The 22,439-nt window shown below is 44.9% G+C and overlaps 1 protein-coding gene across 1 annotated transcript in view; it reads right to left on the reverse strand.

Annotated features, from left to right (window-relative positions):
- Nucleotides 1-22,439, reverse strand: part of LOC308293231 (thrombospondin type-1 domain-containing protein 7A-like) — a gene marked incomplete at both ends in the record, with an annotated part of 287,387 nt that overhangs the window by 20,073 nt on the left and 244,875 nt on the right. The window contains 2 exon segments of the mRNA XM_080735667.1: nucleotides 2,996-3,083; nucleotides 5,834-6,047. Coding sequence (XP_080591793.1) covers nucleotides 2,996-3,083; nucleotides 5,834-6,047 — 302 coding nt within the window.

Raw genomic sequence — 22,439 nt, forward strand, 5'->3', positions numbered from 1 at the left:
ATGGGACAGACTAAGCCACACCTTGGAAGCGGCTTTCACCGCTTCAAAAATACATGTTTAAATGTATTGAAATATGAAGCACGTTTCAAGTGCACGATGTATCACAAGTGCCTGGGGATTTGATCCCATAGCTCGAGGGGACAGGCTCGGAGGAACAGCTTGACAACAGTCTGTGAGCTGTGCTGATTGGCTAATAGTCAGACCCGTCCGTCCCCTGTGCTCACCAGATAAAAGGACGGAATAAACTTCAGGTTCAACTAGACTGCACTCTGTCGAGGTGCCAACTTGCGTCTTGTGCACTCGTGGCCATGTATGGCCTACTTGTGGGCCAGCAGAGCGCGCAAGAACTACTTTCGGTGCTGTCTATATGTGTGTGGGTGGGCAAGTTGGCACTCTGCCGAGGTGCCAACTTGGGCTTTGTTATTTATAACAGGTCGCATTTGTTGTTGGTGAGTGATGTCACCAAGAATGCTGGTCCCTCATTGGCTGTTGATGGTGACATCACCAAGAATGCTGGTCCCGTCCCCGTAAACACAAACAGATACGCGGCAGATATGCCACCGAACACAGTACTTGCGCTCGTAAAGTAGAAATAAACACACAACACTGGAATCCAGGCTACTATTCTAGTTGGGATTTCTCTAACAGAGGGGTTCTCTAAGAACTATACAACTATGGTGTCACCTAGTGGTCTTGTAAGGTAATGCAGAGCTCACCTCCAGGGACCTTGTCCTTGTAAATGACGTGACAGGCACTTTGTACGGCAGGACGTTTAGACACCAACCAACGCATGGTGGCGTGGAAGAAGAGCCCCACCAGCTCAGTGGCCTTGCGGTTAAAGTGTCCTCCCTGCTTGGCACTCCGCATCAAGGGTATGGATTGGGGGGTAAAAGTCCCTGTGACATACTAACGTCACGTCCAGGGAGATGTACTTGTACATCATGTGACACATACCGTTTGTTTCCCCCAAGGCTACTTTTACCCCGGCATTGGCTCCGGGGTAGAGAAACCGTCATTAGAACACGGAGGGTTCCCGTAGTTTTCCCAGTTCGATTCCGGGCTCCCCCACAGTTAGTGTCGAAGAGTCCTTGTGCAAGACAATCTATGTAAAGCACCTTGGATAAAGGTGCTATACAAATGCACCATTTACCCCAAGCGCTACAGTTAAGACCGCAGAACCTTGAACTACGTAATGAAGGTTTCGTAGCGCAGTGGGGGGGACAGCGGTGGCGGGACGTCGCACATGTCCGGCGGTGGTGGCAGAGGCGTGGCCTGTTGTGACCGTGGCAGCGGAGACGGAGTGTGTCGTTCTCGTTGCGATGGCGACATTAGCGGAGGCGACAGTAGGGGATATAGCTGTTGTTGCGATGGCAACGAATACAGGTCTGCGAAATGTTGCGGTTGTGGCGGCAAAGGAGGAGGGGATGGAAGACGCTGTTGTGGCGACGTCAACGGATGCGGGGGCAGATGATGATGCGGCAGCAGCGACGGAGGCGGTGACGGAAGATCGTTTAGGTGTTCCGGTTGCTGTGACTGCTGATGGCAGTGTATCGTTATCTCCGGCTGTTGCTGTTGGTGTCGTATGGTCGGCTTTTGATGTTGTTCTTCCTGTTCTTGTTGACGTGGCTGTCGGTGCTCCGTCGTTATCTGTTGTTGTTGGTGGTGGTGGTGATTATGTGGCTGTTGTTGAATCTGCATCTCTTCTTGTTGTTGGTGTTGTTGCTGTATTAGCAGTCCTTGTGGTAGTTCTTCTTGTTGTTGGTGTTGTTGCTGTATTAGCAGTCCTTGTGGTAGTTCTTCTTGTTGTTGGTGTTGTTGCTGTATTAGCAGTCCTTGGGGTAGTTCTTCTTGTTGTTCTTGTTGATGTTGGTGGAGGAGGTGTTGTGTCAGCGTCTCTTTGTGTTCTTGTTGATGTGGCCTTTGTTGTTGTTGGTGGTGTTGTTGTTGTGTCAGTACTTCTTGGTTTAGGTGTTGTTCTAGTTGTTCGTATTGCTGGTGTTCTTGTAGATGTTGTTGGTCTTGTTGTTGATGATGATGATGTGGCATCTGTTGTTGGTGGTGTATCGGTAGTTCCTGGGGTAGGTCTGGCTCTTGTTGTTGTTGCTGTATCAGTCGTTCCTGGGGTTGGTTTTGTTTGTCTAGTTGTTGGTATTGCTGTAGTTCCTGGGGTAGTTGTTGTTGGTGCTGCTGTATCAGCATTTCCTGGGGTAATTGTTGTTGTTGTTGCTGTATCAGTCGTTCCTGAGGTAGATTTTGTTGTTCCAGTTGTTGTTGTTGTTGCTGTATCAGTATATCCTGGGGTAGGTGTTGCTGCAGTGCGTCCCGCGGAGCACCGCTCCGCTCCAGCTCCTGACAGTCAGGACAGGTGTAGGACACTCTGCGTTCCGTCCAGTAAACCACCTGACTGCTGCTGGACGAGGAGGAGGAGGAGGAGTTTGGGCCGCCCGACTTGGAGGAGGAGAACAGCCAACAACAACATGAACTGATGGCGAGCCAGCCAGGAGAGAGGAGGCAAGGAGAGGAGGTGAGGATGGAGGAGGGAGAAAAGAAAATGAAGATGCAAATGATGAGAGAACTTGAAATAAAAATGAAATGAATGAATGAATGAATGAATTAATTAATTAATTAATTAATTAATGTAATAATGAATTAATTAAATAATGAATGAATGAATGAATGAATTTAATAATGAATGAATTAATTAATTAATTAAATAATGAATGAATGAATGAATGTAATAATGAATTAATGAATTAATTAAATAATGAATGAATGAATGAATGAATGAATGAATGAAATAATGAATGAAATTATGAATGAATGAATGAATGAATGAATGAATTAATTAATTAATTAAATAATGAATGAATGAATGAATGAATGAATGGGATGGACGGTGGCAAAAGAAGAGACATAATTGATGGGACTGGAGAGACAGACAGACAGACAGACAGACAGACAGACAGACAGACAGACAGACAGACGGGCGTCTCACCATGCTAGGTACGTCATGGACACGATGAAGACGAGCAGGACGAAGGCTCCGGCTGCCACTCCGTACACCCACGTTTTCAGCTTCCCATCTGGGGGGGGGGAGAGAGAGAGAGAGAGAGAGCATTGATTACAGTTACATGTCACAGTTATGACAGCATTAGAGCCTGGCTTTGTGCATTCCCCTCTCTGCCCTGAAGAGGGCAGTAAAGCGCCATCATGGAGCACACATACGGTTCATAGAGGAATCCCCCACATATGTCATCATGTTTTGTTTTGTTTTTTTCTTGCATGAACTATTGTTTATGTATTCAGTGAAATCATGACGGCCCTTTCAAAAGAGCACACGCATACACGCACGCACGCACGCACGCACGCACGCACGCACGCACGCACGCACGCACGCACGCACGCACGCACGCACGCACGCACGCACGCACGCACGCACACACACACACACACACACACACACACACACACACACACACACACACACACACACACACACACAGGCTCCTCTATTAGGGGGAAAGGAGGTTTAATATGAATATATATTAAACATATATTAAAGATGACATAAGCATATTTTTGGCAATTGTTTATTTTCATTTTTCATTTTATTTTTATTATATTCAGAAGGCTAACAATGCTTCCAAAATAAATCTAGTCTCTGTGCCACTCCTAGGTGCTGCAGTCTGCCTCCAACACTATTATTTTATCTGTGAGAAGCTCTCTTGTTGGTCGATAAATGCAGGCCTGCAATGATTAACCAATCAGGTGGCCTCTTGTATGTACTGCATTGTATTGTATGTTGGTTAGACCTGCCTGTCAATCATTTTAGCCCCCGTTCGGCCGGTTCATGAACCAATGAGATGCTAGTGTCAGAGCTTCATGAACCAATGAGCTGCTAGTGTCAGAGCTTCATGCACCAATGAGATGCTAGTGACAGAGCTTCATGCACCAATGAGATGCTAGTGACCGAGCTTCATGAACCAATGAGATGCTAGTGTCAGAGCTTCATGCACCAATGAGATGCTAGTGACAGAGCTTCATGCACCAATGAGATGCTAGTGTCAGAGCTTCATGCACCAATGAGATGCTAGTGACCGAGCTTCATGAACCAATGAGATGCTAGTGTCAGAGCTTCATGCACCAATGAGATGCTAGTGACCGAGCTTCATGAACCAATGAGCTGCTAGTGTCAGAGCTTCATGCACCAATGAGATGCTAGTGACAGAGCTTCATGCACCAATGAGATGCTAGTGACAGAGCTTCATGCACCAATGAGATGCTAGTGACAGAGCTTCATGAACCAATGAGATGCTAGTGTCAGAGCTTCATGAACCAATGAGATGCTAGTGACAGAGCTTCATGAACCAATGAGATGCTAGTGTCAGAGCTTCATGCACCAATGAGATGCTAGTGTCAGAGCTTCATGAACCAATGAGATGCTAGTGACCGAGCTTCATGAACCAATGAGCTGCTAGTGTCAGAGCTTCATGCACCAATGAGATGCTAGTGTCAGAGCTTCATGAACCAATGAGATGCTAGTGACAGAGCTTCATGAACCAATGAGATGCTAGTGACAGAGCTTCATGAACCAATGAGATGCTAGTGACCGAGCTTCATGAACCAATGAGATGCTAGTGACAGAGGTTCTCACAGATAACAGACTGCTGCCCCTAGAAATGTCACACATTTGAAAATGGTAAAATGGGGCATTTATATAGCGCCTTTATCCAAGGCGCTTTACATAGATTGCGCATTACATTCACCCATTCACACACACATTCATACACCGATGTCAGAGGAAACCATGCTTAGCACCAACCTGCTCATCAGGAGCAGTTAGGGGTTCAGAGTCTTGCTCAAGGACTCTTCCACACTAACTCTGGGGGAGCCCGGATTCTAACTGGGAACCCTCTGTGTTCTAATGCCGGTTTCTCTACACCTGAGCCAATGCCACCCCATTTATTTAGGCAGCATTGTTAGCCGTCTGAATATAATGAAATAAAAATAAGCCATTGCCTTTTTTCTGCTTATGTCAGCAGAAAACTACCATGTAGCAGCTTTAAGGTTGAACATGGGTGAAATGAGCTGTGCTGCTGCAGTTCACAGTTACCTGGACTGAAGGGCAGTTTGGTTCATCCTTCATAATTCACATTTTTCAACTAAAAGTTCATGGTTCCAAAAATGAACTGTTAGTTCTTTCCCCCCTTTTTTCTCCTTTTTGAGCGGTGCAAACCACTCCTATAAGTGGCTGTGCGTGTGTCTGTAGCCTTTTTCCTCAGCGTTTTACCATAGTAAAATGTGTGTGCGTAGCATCATGTTTGTCTAGTGATGTCATATGTCGTATGTCTATAGCCTTTTTCCTCAGCATTTTGCCATAGCAAAATGTGTGTGTGTAGCATAGCCTGTACATCCTAGACTTAAATCCTAGTCTGAAGATGTTATGCAAGCACGACCACCGCTCACTTCACATTGGGTGTGATTTTTTTCAATAGGCCTATGTTGCTGCAAGCTATTATTTGTCAAAATGATTTCATCCAATTTAACATTGAGGAGCCCACAATGTTTAAATATGTGCCCAGTACTGCCCACTCTTCCTGCAGCCCTTAGCAATGTGAAATGCCACTGAATCCGTTATCCTTTCCCATTGTCATTGTCATAATGCTGATAAGCTTTTATTGTGAAGGCAAACATTTCGAAAAATATCCAACATCCTGCAAGTTTGGAAATAAATAACGGCCCATTCACACTCGCCCAAAATATGAAAGATTTCTTGAAACGATCTTTCATTGAACGCGTTCAGGTACAACACTGGTTACAAACAAACAGTTACCTGGACTGAAGGGCTGCAGGAACCATGTGCGCCCCGCCCTGCCGGGGGCGCTAGAAGCCGGCTGCGTGGGGTTGAAGGCGCGGATGGTCTTGACGTCGGCGCGGTTGTCTCCCGCCGTGGGGATCTCCAGCACCGGGATCACCGTGCACTGGTCCAGCACGCCGTCCGAGGTCATCACCTCCGTGTAGCCCTCCTCACAGCCGCACACGCCCGTCTGAAAACAACCACATCCCCAACACGTTACCTCACAGCGGCACACACCTGTCTGAAAACAACCACATCCACGTTACCTCACAGCCGCACACGCCCGTCTGAAAACAACCACATCCACGTTACAACCTCCTCACAGCCGCACACGCCCGTCTGAAAACAACCACAACACGTTACAACGTCCTCACAGCCGCACACACCTGTCTGAAAACAACCACATCCACAACACGTTACCTCACAGCCGCACACACCTGTCTGAAAACAACCACAACACGTTACCTCACAGCCGAACACACCTGTCTGAAAACAACCACATGCCCAACACGTTACCTCACAGCCGCACACACCTGTCTGAAAACAACCACATCCGCAACACGTTACCTCACAGCCGCACACACCTGTCTGAAAACAACCACATGCCCAACACGTTACCTCACAGCCGAACACACCTGTCTGAAAACAACCACATGCCCAACACGTTATCTCACAGCCGCACACACCTGTCTGAAAACAACCACATGCCCAACACGTTACCTCACAGCCGCACACACCTGTCTGAAAACAACCACAACACGTTACCTCACAGCCGAACACACCTGTCTGAAAACAACCACATGCCCAACACGTTACCTCACAGCCGCACACACCTGTCTGAAAACAACCACATCCGCAACACGTTACCTCACAGCCGCACACACCTGTCTGAAAACAACCACATGCCCAACACGTTACCTCACAGCCGAACACACCTGTCTGAAAACAACCACATGCCCAACACGTTACCTCACAGCCGCACACACCTGTCTGAAAACAACCACATGCCCAACACGTTACCTCACAGCCGCACACACCTGTCTGAAAATAACCACATCCACAACACGTTACCTCACAACCACACACACCCGTCTGAAAATAACGACATCCCCAACACGTTACCTCACAACCACACACACCCGTCTGAAAACAACCACATCCACAACACGTTACCTCACAGACGCACACACCCGTCTGAAAACAACCACATCCACAACACGTTACCTCACAACCACACACACCCGTCTGAAAATAACCACATCCACAACACGTTACCTCACAACCACACACACCCGTCTGAAAACAACCACATCCACGTTACAACCTCCTCACAGCCACACACACCTGTCTGAAAACAACCACATCCACAACACGTTACCTCACAACCACACACACCCGTCTGAAAATAACCACATCCACAACACGTTACCTCACAACCACACACACCCGTCTGAAAACAACCACATCCACGTTACAACCTCCTCACAGCCACACACACCCGTCTGAAAATAACCACATCCCCAACACGTTACAACCTCCTCACAGCCACACACACCCGTCTGAAAACAACCACATCCACAACACGTTACAACCTCCTCACAGCCACACACACCCGTCTGAAAACAACCACATCCACGTTACAACCTCCTCACAGCTGCACACACCCGTCTGAAAACAACCACATCCACGTTACAACCTCCTCACAGCCACACACACCCGTCTGAAAACAACCACATCCACGTTACAACCTCCTCACAGCCACACACACCTGTCTGAAAACAACCACATCCCCAACACGTTACAACCTCCTCACAGCCGCACACACCCGTCTGAAAACAACCACATCCACGTTACAACCTCCTCACAGCCACACACACCTGTCTGAAAACAACCACATCCCCAACACGTTACAACCTCCTCACAGCCGCACACACCCGTCTGAAAACAACCACATCCCCAACACGTTACAACCTCCTCACAGCCGCACACACCCGTCTGAAAACAACCACAACACGTTACCTCACAGCCACACACACCCGTCTGAAAACAACCACATCCACAACACGTTACAACCTCCTCACAGCCACACACACCCGTCTGAAAACAACCACATCCACAACACATTACAACCTCCGCACAGCCGCACACACCCGTCTGAAAACAACATTTCCACAACTATCTCCAAATGTTATATAGAGTCTGGAACTGCACCTCCCGAATGGAGAGTATCAGAAGTAGTCACTGCTGCACTGAACTGTAGTCCCATTGGAAACAACAACATAACAAACGCACCAGCACAGACAGAGCCGTTTCAACTATTCAGTATTTACTGCTCTTTCCCATAATTTAGAAAATAGATCGATTTTTTCCACAGGTTTTGCCTTTGGCACGTAATGGAACGTATTTTTGCAGAAACTCGCAAATGGCAAGAAACCACTCCATTCCCATTGATAGATTTAAACTCCCAAGTCAGAGAAGGTCATAAAAATAACAAAAATAGCTGATCTACAAGCTCAATGTTCTGCAAATCCCCTGGAAATCTACTGTCTTGTAGAGCTTAGAAATTCAGCCCGAGCCCGACGGGACCCGACGGGTCGGCGCGGCGCGGGCTGGGCCGGGCTCAAATTTCCATGTATATGACGGGCTATGGGTCGGGTCGGGCTTTTATAATCCGGTAGGCAAGCGCAGCGCAGTATCATGATGTCTCTGTGACTGTGTAAACTGCGCGCTCATGACTCTATGGCTGCACCGCTGCGCTGTTTCGCAAGTTGAGCGAGAGTGTGTGTGTGCGTGCGCTGTGTGTGTGCGTGTGGCTGGCTGCTGTGGCGTGTGCAGTGCATGCATGCGCTGCCAGCGCTGGTCGAGCAGAGCAGAGCGGAGGACATCGTTGAAACAGTCCACAGACACTTTTTGTATCCTAATAATCATAATAGACGTTGTGTGAACGTTGTAGCTATAATAGCCTGTGCGCCTGCTGTCTGATTTAGCGGCGGCCGTCAGCTGTGTTTTCCAGCAAGGCTTTTTGATTGATTGAAGAATTAGGCTCCGATGTTTTTGTTCCATAATTAGCACGGTACTTGCTACAATGTCTTATATAGGTCTATATAAAGACAGTTGGAAAAGGACTCTGTTCTTAACAAATCACCATATGAGAAAAAAGGCTGCTGCAGCAATTAAGCTTGTTTATAATGTCGGGCTGCGGGCTGTGTCGGTCTCCAATTGTCAATTATGTATCGGGCTTTGGGCCGGGCTCGGGCTGCCGTTCTGTGGGGTGGGTTGGGCCGGGCTCACTTTTTTTTGGCCCGATCTAAGCTCTACTGTCTTGCCAATGGCAGGACGTTTGAAGTTTTGAAATGGCACATTTGTACGTCATGGTGAATGATGTATTTACATAGCACCTTTATCCACGGTGCTTCACATAGATTTATACATAGATTGGATTCAACCATTCACACACACGCATTCATTACATTCACCCATTCACACACACATTCATTACATTCACCCATTCACACACACATTCATTACATTCACCCATTCACACACACACATTCATTACATTCACCCATTCACACACACATTCATTACATTCACCCATTCACACACCCATTCATTACATTCACCCATTCACACACCCATTCATTACATTCACCCATTCACACACCCATTCATTACATTCACCCATTCACACACACATTCATTACATTCACCCATTCACACACACCCATTCATTACATTCACCCATTCACACACACATTCATTACATTCACCCATTCACACACACACATTCATTACATTCACCCATTCACACACCCATTCATTACATTCACCCATTCACACACCCATTCATTACATTCACCCATTCACACACACATTCATTACATTCACCCATTCACACACCCATTCATTACATTCACCCATTCACACACCCATTCATTACATTCACCCATTAACACACACATTCATTACATCCACCCATTCACACACACACACACACACACACACACACACACACACACACACACACACACACACACACACATTCATTACATTCACCCATTAACACACACATTCATTACATTCACCCATTCACACACCCATTCATTACATTCACCCATTCACACACACATTCATTACATTCACCCATTCACACACACGCATTCATTACATTCACCCATTCACACACACATTCATACAGTGATGTCAGAGGAAACCATGCTTGGCACCAACCTGCTCATCAGGAGCAGTTAGGGGTTCAGAGTCTTGCTCAAGGACTCTTCCACACCCGGGATCGAACTGGGAACCTTCCGGTTCCCAAGCAGCCGGCCGCTCTACCTCCTGAGCCACTGAGTCTCTCAGTCTCTCTGTCTATTCTTCTCTCATCTCCCCCACCTCTCTCTCTCTCTCTCTCCCCCTCTCTCTCTCTCTCTCTCTCTCTCTCTCTCTCTCTCTCTCTCCCTCTCCCCCTCTCCCTCTCCCTCTCTCTCTCTCTCCCTCTCCCCCTCTCTCTCTCTCTCTCTCTCTCTCTCTCTCTCTCTCTCTCTCTCTCCCTCTCTCTCTCGCCCGCAGGCTCTCTGCGGGGGGTTCCTATTGGCTGACAGTCCCCCGGGCCAAAGATAACAGCTCCCAGAAACAATACCCACAATGCACTGGGCCAAAGATAACAGCTCCCAGAAACAATACCCACAATGCAAGCAGACACCACGGTGCCGAGCGGGGGTCATTTACATATCATCAATGTCGGGTGGAAACCTTGTATGTCTAAAACCGTTCATTTTGGATTCATCATTTTTTCAAAAGGATTTAAAAACGTGAACATAGCTGATCTACAAGCACACAACGCCTCGCGCCGCGAGGCGTTGTGTGCTTGTAGATCTGCTGTTTTCACTACATTTGTGCGACAGTCTTGTATGATGAAGCAGGGCTTTACTTTACGGGGGGAAAAAAACGTACACATTTGAAACTTGGAGATACAAGATTTCTGACAGTGACGATAATGATCCAGGGAGGCAGAACAAAGGAAGAAAGGCTATTGGTCAGCACGTCATCTGGACTCCACCCCCTGATGCTCTGGTTCCAAACATAACACAACCATGTAAACATCCTGTTTGTTGTTTTGTTTGTTTTACCTTTCCCTATAACTGTTATTTATTCATTTGTATATCATTTATTTTACAGAATTTGGTGTTTTTGTGGATCTGCTGGATTTTTATAAATGTTAGAAATGGGACCTTTTGCTAAATGAGCATCGGCATCAAAATGTACTTAAAGTGCCAAAAGCAAAAGTAAATTGTGATGCTAATACCTTTGTCCTTTTATTCAATTAGAATTTGAATACCGAACTTGTACTTTGTGTAACAGACTATTTCTACAGCAGGATATTGATACTTTTACTTTAGGTAAATGATTGGAGTATTTTATCCAGCACTGCTGGGGACCAAAGCACCTTCTGTTGTCTGTCTGTCTGTCTCTGAAGCAGTGACAACAGTGAGTTCATAAATATCAGCTGCACTAAAATTACCACACACATCACCATCAGGTCCTGACTACATGGTTGCCATGGTTACACGTGGTACCAGTATCTGGCTGTGTCTGTTTGTACAGTATGTACGTATGTCCCACACAGGGCACATTTAGTTAGGGAATGTTAGCCGAGTCTTTGACCAATCTGGGAACTAAAGGCTTACCAATAGCTTTCTTCACAAATGTCTTCATAAAGGTGTCTACTATCACCTCTGAACTTTGTCAACCCCAACTCTCCTGGGAAACCTTGTGGGAGCCAATCAAATGTGGGGTCTCATTGACTTTACTATACAGGAAAATACAACAAAAAATAAATCTGCTTTAAGTAGCATGCAAGGGGTCAAACTAGGTTTTTCTTTCATGATTCTGAATCCAATTTGCATAAAAAAAACATTCCTTGGGGTATAAATGTGAAGAGTGATGACTCATCACTAAACACTGGATAGTAAAAGACTACACCACACTACACTACATGAAATACACACTTCATTCTAAAGGACCTCCATTGAAACACGCAGTAAGGTTTTTTTTTAATGATCAATGAATCCATCAATCAATCAATCAATCAATCAATCCATTTCATGAAGGGTTCCAGAATAGATCGGTAAAGTGAAACTTTAGTTTCTTTATTTCAAGAACTCCCAGTTTTATTTGATACCATTTTTCTGTTACCTTTGTATTTGGTTCCATTTGTAAACTCTCAACTCTCAGAGTTACAGACCAATATGGTTCCATTTGAACCCGTGGTGTTATAGATGACAGAAAATTATGAAATGGCTAAAACTATGTGTCTGGGGGAAAAAAAGGGAAACTATATTACGTTAAGAAAACTAATAGCAAATCTATTGTGATAGCATTCTGCCAAAATCAGTGTGTGTAACTTTATTTTCTTCCTCTTTTTTATATTTCTTTTACAAAACTAATACAAACTAAATCCAAAAGTCAAAGAGTGAAAAACACTCAGTTATTTGGCTCGCATCACGAAACAAATCGATGCTCGTTAAAGCATTTCAGCGAAGATCTTTTATTTCTAACCCTCTGAAGAGTTGTGAAGAAAGGAGGTTTGCAGAGAGGCGTTAATTGTGATGTGAGAAGAAGAAGTGATAAATGTGTCCTCTTCTGAACCCAAGACGTTTTCATATTTATTTATCAATGTTGTGGAAAACTCATATGTCCAAATCTGGTACTTTTCAGGATTCAAATTAAAAATGTATCAAAAGTAGCAGATCTGCAAGCTCGGAACGCGTCTACTTTTCATACGCCTGTGTGACACTGCGTAGTACGATCAAGTGGGGCGTTTCTAAAGTCGGGATTATCCGACCGTCAAGTGATTTTCCCGACTGATCGAAAAACTCAAATCCCCATTCTCCATAATCCATCGGGAACGGAATCAGGAAGTGTAATCCACCGTTGGAAGCAATGGAATGATCTGCAGGAAAATGGCTTCATCTCGGAATCTATCTGCAGATCGTGCTCTTGTTTAAAACCTTCTCTACTGACCATAACAAAAGCACATATCTTTACCGGGTGAAATAAAAGACAGATCGCAGTAATCGTGTTAATTCCAGTGGTGCGTTCATGGAGCCTCGAAAATCAGATAAAAACACTGAAAAACTCCAGCAGAAGCTACTGAATTAATTAATGATATACCCGTGTTGATTTATGTACAAAATATTAAAGGTTACAGAATATGAAGATAAGAGGGGTTTCTGCCCGACAACAACAATGTGTTTATTAGATTTTGTTTGGGGGCGGGGTCAGCTGAAAAGGTGGAAGGTCAACCTGGGTTTCTTAAACCCATTCAGAACGTGTACATATTATTGTGTATCATTATTTTATGCTTTAACTACTGAAAAACAGCAGATATACAAGCTCACAGCGCGGCACTCGGTGCGATTGTATATCTGCTATTTTTGAAAAATCGTGAGAATTAGAATTTTGACACGATTCTATAAGTGTCTTTTGAATCCTTCTAAGGTTGTTTTTTTTTTAAACCTACGTTTCTATGTCAGCAATCTGACATGGAATCTGAATGGGTTAACTCAGTGGTTCAGAACAAGTTTTTGGACCCCTGCCCACTTCAGCATGTCTCCTATGACCACTCAGAGGAGTTTATAAGACTGGCACACTAAACATTCAATGTTCTCTCACACGTGCGTGCAGTGCAGTGTCTTTGTTTGATTTGGAATGCTTATTACTATTGTTGTACTTTTTTCACTTTTACTCCAAGTCCAGCCTGGCACAGCCAGACAACATCACTGCGTGGATATTAGTGTGGTTCTTCTCAGTGTTATTTTCTTTTCCAAGGGTTTTGGTTACAAAAACATTCAAACAGACTCTATTGGTTAGACCTACAACCTATCAGAATAGCCATGCATTTGCATACTGGGCCCTGATTGGTTCTTCACGACTTGTGGTCCGTGAAATATTTGAACAACTGAGCGGGGAAAGACCTGATCTGCCGAGGGACATTTTTATTTGCAGTGGCAGATTGGTCTGGCTACGCAAGGCTAGTCCACCCAGCAAGCACGTCAGGCCTGTTGCCCATGTATGACCTAGACCAATCAGTGACGTCTGGATTGGGGCCAGATCACAGCCCATATGGGGATGATCTTGACGTCATTACCAGGACGTCATATGGACTTTTTTGTTTGACAGGATTATTGTTGGTTGAAATCAGGTGATATTCTAGGCCATATAAATATCATAACTAGTTAGATATGTCCCAGAATATAACCTTATATGCTCATATTTCAACTAACATTACAAACAATAACAATAATCCATATGACGTAATGACGTCAAGATCATGGGCTGTGATCTGGCCCCAATCCAGACGTCACTGATTGGTCCAGGTCTTAACCCTAACCCTAACCCTAACCCACCACTGCGTATTGGTTATCATCATCAACCCCCCCCCCCCCCCTCACCTCAGTGCAGACGGAGCGAGGCTTGTTGCAGGGCGGGTCACATGACCTGTCTGACATGGGCTTGGTCGTCGCTGGGCAGCCACCTGAGAGAGACAAGAGGTCAGGAAAGGTCAAAGTCAGTGGGTGCTGAGCACTGGTGTCAGTGTGTGTGTGTGTGTGTGTGTGAGCGTGTGTGTGTGTGTGTGTGTGTGTGTGTGTGTGAGCGTGTGTGTGTGTGTGTGTGTGTGTGCGTGTGTGTGTGTGTGTGTGTGTGTGTGCGTGCGTGTGTGTATGTGTGTGTGTGTGTGTGTGTGTGTGTGTGTGTGTGTGTGTGTGTGTGTGTGTGTGTGTGTGTGTGTGTGAGTGTGTGTGTGTGTGTGTGTGTGTGTGTGTGTGTGTGTGTGTGTGTGTGTGTGTGTGTGTGTGTGTGTGTGTGTGTGTGAGTGTGTGTTAGTGTGTGTGTGTGTGTGTGTGCGTGTGCAGACTGTGCACTCTTAAAATCCTGAGCATTGCTTTAACCCTAACAGAGTACACATGGAACCAAGCGGACCCCGTGGTGTTGTTCCTTGGTACTCTCTCTCATCCAGTGGCGATCCCTGATGCAAGTTTTCACAGTGGCAGGATCAGAGCAGTGGCGTCAGTTCAGCAAAAGCTAGGGTATTACATTTTGTATAACACGGTTCTATTGTGAAAATAGCAGATCTAAAAACGGGCGTTGTGAGGTGTTGTGAGAAAAAAAGAGTTTTGCCCGTTTTTTTACACAGGTTTCTACGGTTTCTTGGGCTTGAGTGCAGCTAAACTTGGCATGTTAGTAAACGTGCCACAATTAACAACTGACCTGCGGAACCTGGGAATATACCATCTTGTCAAGATGGGGAGAATACAAGTGTGGAGAATATAATTATAATGCCTTGTTAAAGTGACCATTTTGTTAAATTTTGCATTTGTAGTTATTTTACTGTAATTTAACAACATAATAACCAGCGCAGATAGACAAAGATACATTCATGGATTTATATTTAAAAGTAATTTTATTTTCCCCCCTGGACCCAGGGTATGGCAGCTGCATACCCCTGCCATACCCAAATGATGCCCCAGGATCAGAGCGGGTGTGACGAGACGGAGAAGCGCTTGTTGCAGTTGCACGGTAGTTCTTTTATATTATTCATCTTTGCCGCTGCCACGAACAAGCTGGTTCTGCTGCGAGCCTCCTTTTTCAAACGCACTTCACGACACGGTCCCCCACGCCCCGCCTCCATCCCCATCGACCCCCATGGGGGGGGGGGGGGGGGGGGCGCCATGTGAGGTGCGTTTGAAAAAGTGGCTTGCGTTGTTTAGTGTTTACTTTCCTGCTGCCGCATCTACTATACGTCATACACACACATCAATAGAGGGCATGCACATGCATAAAGTCAAATTGAGAGGCAAATCGAGTGGCAAAGTGAGTGGCAAAGTGAGTTTAACGTCATCTAACGTTGTTTAATGCAATCAGAAAGGAGTTTTCTGTGTGGATGTTTGGGCTGTCAAGACCAGAAAGTAGTTTTCTGTGTGGATGTATGGGCTGTCAAGACCAGAAAGTAGTTTTCTGTGTGGATGTATGGGCTGTCAAGACCAGAAAGTAGTTTTCTGTGTGGATGTATGGGCTGTCAAGACCAGAAAGTAGTTTTCTGTGTGGATGTATGGGCCGTCAAGACCAGAAAGTAGTTTTCTGTGTGGATGTATGGGCTGTCAAGACCAGAAAGTAGTTTTCTGTGTGGATGTATGGGCCGTCAAGACCAGAAAGTAGTTTTCTGTGTGGATGTATGGGCTGTCAAGACCAGAAAGTAGTTTTCTGTGTGGATGTATGGGCCGTCAAGACCAGAAAGTAGTTTTCTGTGTGGATGTATGGGCTGTCAAGACCAGAAAGTAGTTTTCTGTGTGGATGTATGGGCCGTCAAGACCAGAAAGTAGTTTTCTGTGTGGATGTATGGGCTGTCAAGACCAGAAAGTAGTTTTCTGTGTGGATGTATGGGCCGTCAAGACCAGAAAGTAGTTTTCTGTGTGGATGTATGGGCCGTCAAGACCAGAAAGTAGTTTTCTGTGTGGATGTATGGGCTGTCAAGACCAGAAAGTAGTTTTCTGTGTGGATGTATGGGCTGTCAAGACCAGAAAGTAGTTTTCTGTGTGGATGTATGGGCTGTCAAGACCAGAAAGTAGTTTTTTCGCCACTCAGTAGGCGTTCCTGCATAACTTCTGTCTATGATGATGATGTCACGCACATGCGTGTTTCCTAAACCCACCAGGCTTGAGCTAAGACCCGCCTCGCGGAAACGCCTCTCTCAATAATCTTAAGTATGAAAGTGCATAATATAGTGCTCTCAGTGCAAAGCAATACTATACCTACAACCTACTGATCCATTACAATAATACACACAGCATAATATGTCCAAAGCCATATCCAAACTATAACCATTTAACTGATAATCAGTAAGAGTTTTTATTTTGAGCACAGTAGTGACAAATTAATAGCTTTCTCAGTACGTTTTTTCTCTTTAGCAAAGTTACAAAGTTTTCCCTTTTTAAGTACAGTACAAAGTAATTTCTTTTTAGCACAGTTTATTTTGAGCACTGTGTGACACATTAATAGCTGTGCATTGTGCAAATGCAGGCTTTTCTCTGTACAAGATTGTCTTCATGCCTTTACTAGGTCTGACTTTATCCTCCCTCCATGTGTCCGGCAAGGATTTCAGCCACTCCTGGAAGTTCTCGCGTTTCCACGAGGTGGGTCTTAACTCAAGCCTGGTGGGTTTAGGAAACACGCCACGCGCATACCCTCTATATGAGTAGTTGGAGCTGGCACACCCAGACTGTGATAGACAGGCGGTCCCATCAAATCCCCTGCCAAATAGCTGTAAAAAAGGGACAGCCTTCTTCAGTGGTTGGTCCCGAGGCTGGATTGGGAACTCAATACTGCCACCATCTGGCAGAGGTTTTAGGGTGGACCACCGGGCCCCAAATTACTCACGCAACTGGGCTGCGTTGTCTGCGTCCAGGGACGTGCTGGCCATTGGGAAAAGCGGGACAACTCCCGAACGGCCGGTTCATTCCTGGCCGGTCCAGGGCCGGCCATTAGGAAAAAATTAAAAATAAAATGTCGGCCTTCGTTCCATTTTGGGGGTTGGGCGGCCAACAAAGTAAATCGCCACACCTGCCCGATAGTCACCTGAAATGTCTAATTTGTACAATTTTTTCGCAAAGCAAAGTCCTGCTTCATCATTCCAGGCCGTCGCACAAAAGTAGTGAAAACAGCAGATCTACATCTCTCTGTAGATCGGCTGTTTTCACTAGTTTAAATCATTTTTAAAATGATAAATACAAAACAAACGGTTTTGGACATACAAGGTTTCCACCCGACAACAACGAAATATAACTCATGTACAGTAATTGGCCCACTGGCTTGTCACTTGTCATGATCTGAAATGGCAAATCTTTGAGTAGCAGCAGCAGCGCTATAGAGAGAGATCTCTCTCTATAGCGCGCAATGAGGGCCTCTACAACTCTTTTTCCCGGGCTGAATCAGGGGCCCAGCATGTCCCTGTCTGCGTCACAGTACTGTACACCCCTGCTCTCATCTCACAGTTATCACGTGGATGAATTCTACAGTTTGGATTGCTGGAGGGCAGAGTCCCTCTCTCTCTCTCTCTCTGTCCCTCTCTCTGTAAACAACAGTAGATCATGAGTCACCTTCCTCTTTCAGCTCATTATCACAGTGATGCTCCTGTCTGCGTTACTGTTGTTGTTATGACGTAGGAATCACTTCATAATTAGCTCAGTGTGTGTGTGTGTGTGTGTGTGTGGGTGTGGGTGTGGGTGTGTGTGTGTGTGTGTGTGTGTGTGTGTGTGTGTGTGTGTTTTTCAGACAGTCCTATGAATCCCCGCACACACACACACATCATGGAGACTGGTTTCACATGCGTACGTGTGCATGAGAGCTTATATAAACAGCAGGGATGCTCCAGTGAATCCCAGGTGAATATTGTTCACCACCGCATGGTTTTAAAACACACAAGACAGAGAGAAGCCCTGCTGAGTCTCCCTGCATATCTCTGAGAGAACAGCCATGCATAGGGTACTGTACGTGCACTGCGTTTTATATCCGGTAGAACAATAGGACTCATCACTGCATCCTGTATGATAGAGTGGGTTGGCCTTCTTTGGCCAACAGGCGAAACAAACATTGGTACCTGTTTATTTTTAAGGTACCATTGTATCTTAAATCGCTGCTGGATTGGAATCCTGTGACGTATGGTGTAGTATTCTAGTGACTGGCTAACACTAAAGGTCACGAAACCAACACTGAATTAGGGAAAACAGGCTTTTGCTTTAATGCTCCAACCACTTGGAATGAGTTGCAAAATAATTTCAAGATATGTTCTTCCATAACTTACGGTCATTTTAAATCTTTGATAGTAGACCTACCCACAAGTGTCTGCAACTGTTTCTAAACTTGTAAAGGTTTGTTTGAATGAATGAATGAATGAATGAATGAATGAATGAATGAATGAATGAATGAATGCAGTGGAAAACCTTGTATGTCCAAACACATTTGCGTCACACTCGCGATGCAGATTGTAGAAGACCGCTGCTATTCTGACTTTTGCGCGACGCGGTCTTGATACAACCAACTATAAAACGGAGCATTGATCTATGAGAAAAGGATGAAATATGGAGATGTCTATGGAGTTTTCTAACCGACAGACGGTGGCGATATAAAAACAATCTATAGCAGCATCAAGAGTCAGTCAGTCGGTCGGTCGGTCTGAATAGAATGGAATAGCAGTGGTGTAGAGTAATGACGTAGATTAAAGGCCCATTCTCACTGGGCCAGATACACATTCAATCCATTCAAGTGGATGGTAAGATACAGATAAAAACAATATTTATCTGTTTATCTGGCCCAGTGGGAATGGGCCTTTACTCAAGTACTGTACTTAAAGGAGTAGTTCACCCCCAAAATGACTTTTTTTCTATTGATTAGTCACGAAATGGAGAGTGGAGTTCAATAATATTTTTTGTTTTTTGTCAAATTCCTAAGACAAAAATTTACCCCCATTGATTCCGGATGGGGACCCGTTTCGAAACGGGTCCGGAACATTTTTGTCTTAGGAATGCGACAAAAAAAACTAAAAATATTATTGAACTCTAGTCTCCATGGCGTGACTAATCAATAGGGAAAAAAAATAATTTTGGGGGTGAACTACTCCTTAAAGTAGGCTACACCCGAGTTTTTTTTTTTTTTTTTTTTACTTTGCTGAAGTATTTCCACTTTTCAGTACTTTTACTTCTGCAAATTTGCACTTTTTTTTACTTGACTACATTATTTGAAAATGTTATTTGCTAGTTACATCAGCCCTAGTAGAAGAAATAGCAATCACTCCAAGCAGCATTTTCCTCCTCAAACATTAATTTCCTGGACAACATTTGGGCTCACAGCAGCAGCAACTCTTCAGTCCTCAGTTTTCAGGTGAAAAACAGTGAAAACTTTGGGGTACAACCTGACAACGTGAATTATGAGGCCACCCATGCTAATTAGCTTATGCTAATAAGGCCATTGTTCTCTCGCCGCTACGCTGAAACTAAGTATGCTAATTACGCGCGTCGCGGCCACACCGTGACCGATTATTGTTCTGTGGCCACCATAGCCCTCCACAGGTAGAGAGAGAGAGAGAGAGAGAGAGAGAGAGAGAGAGAGAGAGAGCAGTGAGTGGGGGTGGGGGTGGGGAATAGGGTATGACATCCCCAATTTCTATAGTACTGTTTCCCAAGCACCACCATTTGTGGGTCGTAGACACATTTTTATGGGTCCCTTTGTTTCCCACAATTAGTTATTATTAAAAAAAATGTCAAAAGACATTCCTAGAAAAGTTTAAAAACAAAATGCAATTATCTTTTCAGTAATTTCATGAAGAAATCAAAGAAGAATCTAAGAAATTCCATAAATTAGAACGCAAACGTTTAAGAAGTAGTGAAAATAGCCGATCTACAAGCTCTCAACGCGTTGATTTGCGATGCGATGCGTTGTGAGCTTGTAGATCTGCTGTTTTCACTCACTAGTTTTGGGTTCCGGGCAAATGTCTAATTCCTCTTCTGGGACTGGAGCTAAAGAGTTTGGGAACCACTGCTCTATAGCCAGGATCACTGGTGGGGCGACAGAGGCTCAGGAGGCAGAACGGACGCCTTGGAATCCCAAGGTTCCTGGTTCGATTCCCGGCTCCTCTTGGCAATGTGTGGAAGATTCCTTGAGCAAGACTCTGAACCCCTAACTGCTCCTGATGAGCAGGTTGGTGCCAAGCATGGTTTCCTCTGACATCGCTGTATGAATTAGTCTCGCGTAGCCAGACAACTATTCCACAATCTCCAAATGCTATATAGAGTCTGGAACTACAGCTCCTGAACGGCCAGTAATGAAAACTGGCATTTCCATGTAATATATTATATATTTTAAAATGTCATTTCTGATAAACAGCAAGCTAAATATGCTTAGAATATTTTTTTTTATATAATGATAAATGTGTGCAATGTGAGACGGAAACGGAAGTGGGGAGGAGTGGGTAGGAGTGGGGAGGAGGCTTCACTTCTGCTTTAACTGGGCACTCATCGTTCTTCTTCCGTTATCCCAGACTGTTTGTATCGCGGAGTCAACAGTCTGGCCACGCGAGACTATCATGTATGAATGAATGGGTGAATTTACATCTACCATTTACTACCACAATACAGAGCTACTTATTTTAACAAAAGAAAACGACTCTACTGTACCTTTAAACAGTTCATGCAAGGTGCCTGGGCTTGAGAGAGACCCATTAGGCCTTTTTAAAGATTCAGGTGTAAAACGCTACAGAGGAACACAAAGGCTTTTCATGAATGATAAATTATTCAATTGAATCTGTCGACAGAGGATTATTAGAACAGTCCCTGGACCACAACACACCACAGACTCTGTACTCTAGTCTCGCCTCAAGCCTGAATTAAACCTTTCATACGTTTTATTTTTATACCAGCCGGGAACTCACAACGAGTCACGCTGCTACACCAGTGGTTCCAATTCGCCCCTAAATAACCTTTTCATTACTTTACAGCAGTGGTTCTCAACCTGTGGGTCGAGACCCCCAGGGCGGTCCCCAGATATTTAACTTAATGTGCAACATTGTTTTCTCTCTCAACAGTAAAAAGAAACAACATACAGTTTAAGTGTATAGAGGGTATCTGCACATTTATAAAGTGACAATTTAAGGACTTTTTAATACCTCTAAAATGACAAATTAAACACTGGCCAAATTGTCAAATATTAGAGGCAGAAATTGTGAAAATAGCAGATCTGCAATTTTCACAATAGAACCGTGTTATAAAAAATGTAATGCCTCAACTCTTAGTGCTCGTCAGGGTGGGGGGGGGTATGTACCGTGGGATAGAAAATCATACTCTGGGACTACGTTCACTTTTTGGATACAATTCGGGGGGAAAGGGTGATCTACCTCGACTTGGAGGCGTTCTACCCCAGCCCGGGGATACCCCCGTAGGACCTCATCTCGGAGCACAACAGTATGCAGCGGAGGGTGAGGTTCTATATGGGGCTGATTCAACCCCGAAAACTGTATTGTGGTCTAGATTGACGGTATATATATTTTTTTCCTTTTCCATTTTATTTTGCAGTTTTCTCCAGAGACGGTCTCTGTCTCTAAACGGCGCCTACGACTAAATTAGCCGTCAGAACGAACACGAACACGAACAAGGTTACGATGAGTGCAGAGCAACGAGAGAGATAGACGCTCCCGGTGGAAGGTCCAAGCATTGATCTGCCTGCAGGCGTTCCTTCACGCACAGAAATAATGCATCTGTCTGCAGAAAAACATTAACCCGTTTAGACCCGTTTACAATTATTTCATGCTTTAACTATTGAAAAATAGCAGCTCTACAAGCTCACAGCGCGGCACCGAGTGCCGCGCTGTGAGCTTGTAGAGCTGCTATTTTTTGAAAAGTCGAGAAAACGTGTGCAAATCTTTGAATATATGTCATTTTTAAAGCGAGGAATTTGTAACTCACATTTTTCTTCTGAGGGGGTCCCTGGAAGTAAATATTTTGAGATGGGGGGAGGGGGGGGGGTCTGTGGCCAA

Source organism: Nannobrachium achirus, assembly GCF_963921795.1.
Source record: "Nannobrachium achirus genome assembly, chromosome: 10".
NCBI classification, from domain to species: domain Eukaryota; kingdom Metazoa; phylum Chordata; class Actinopteri; order Myctophiformes; family Myctophidae; genus Nannobrachium; species Nannobrachium achirus.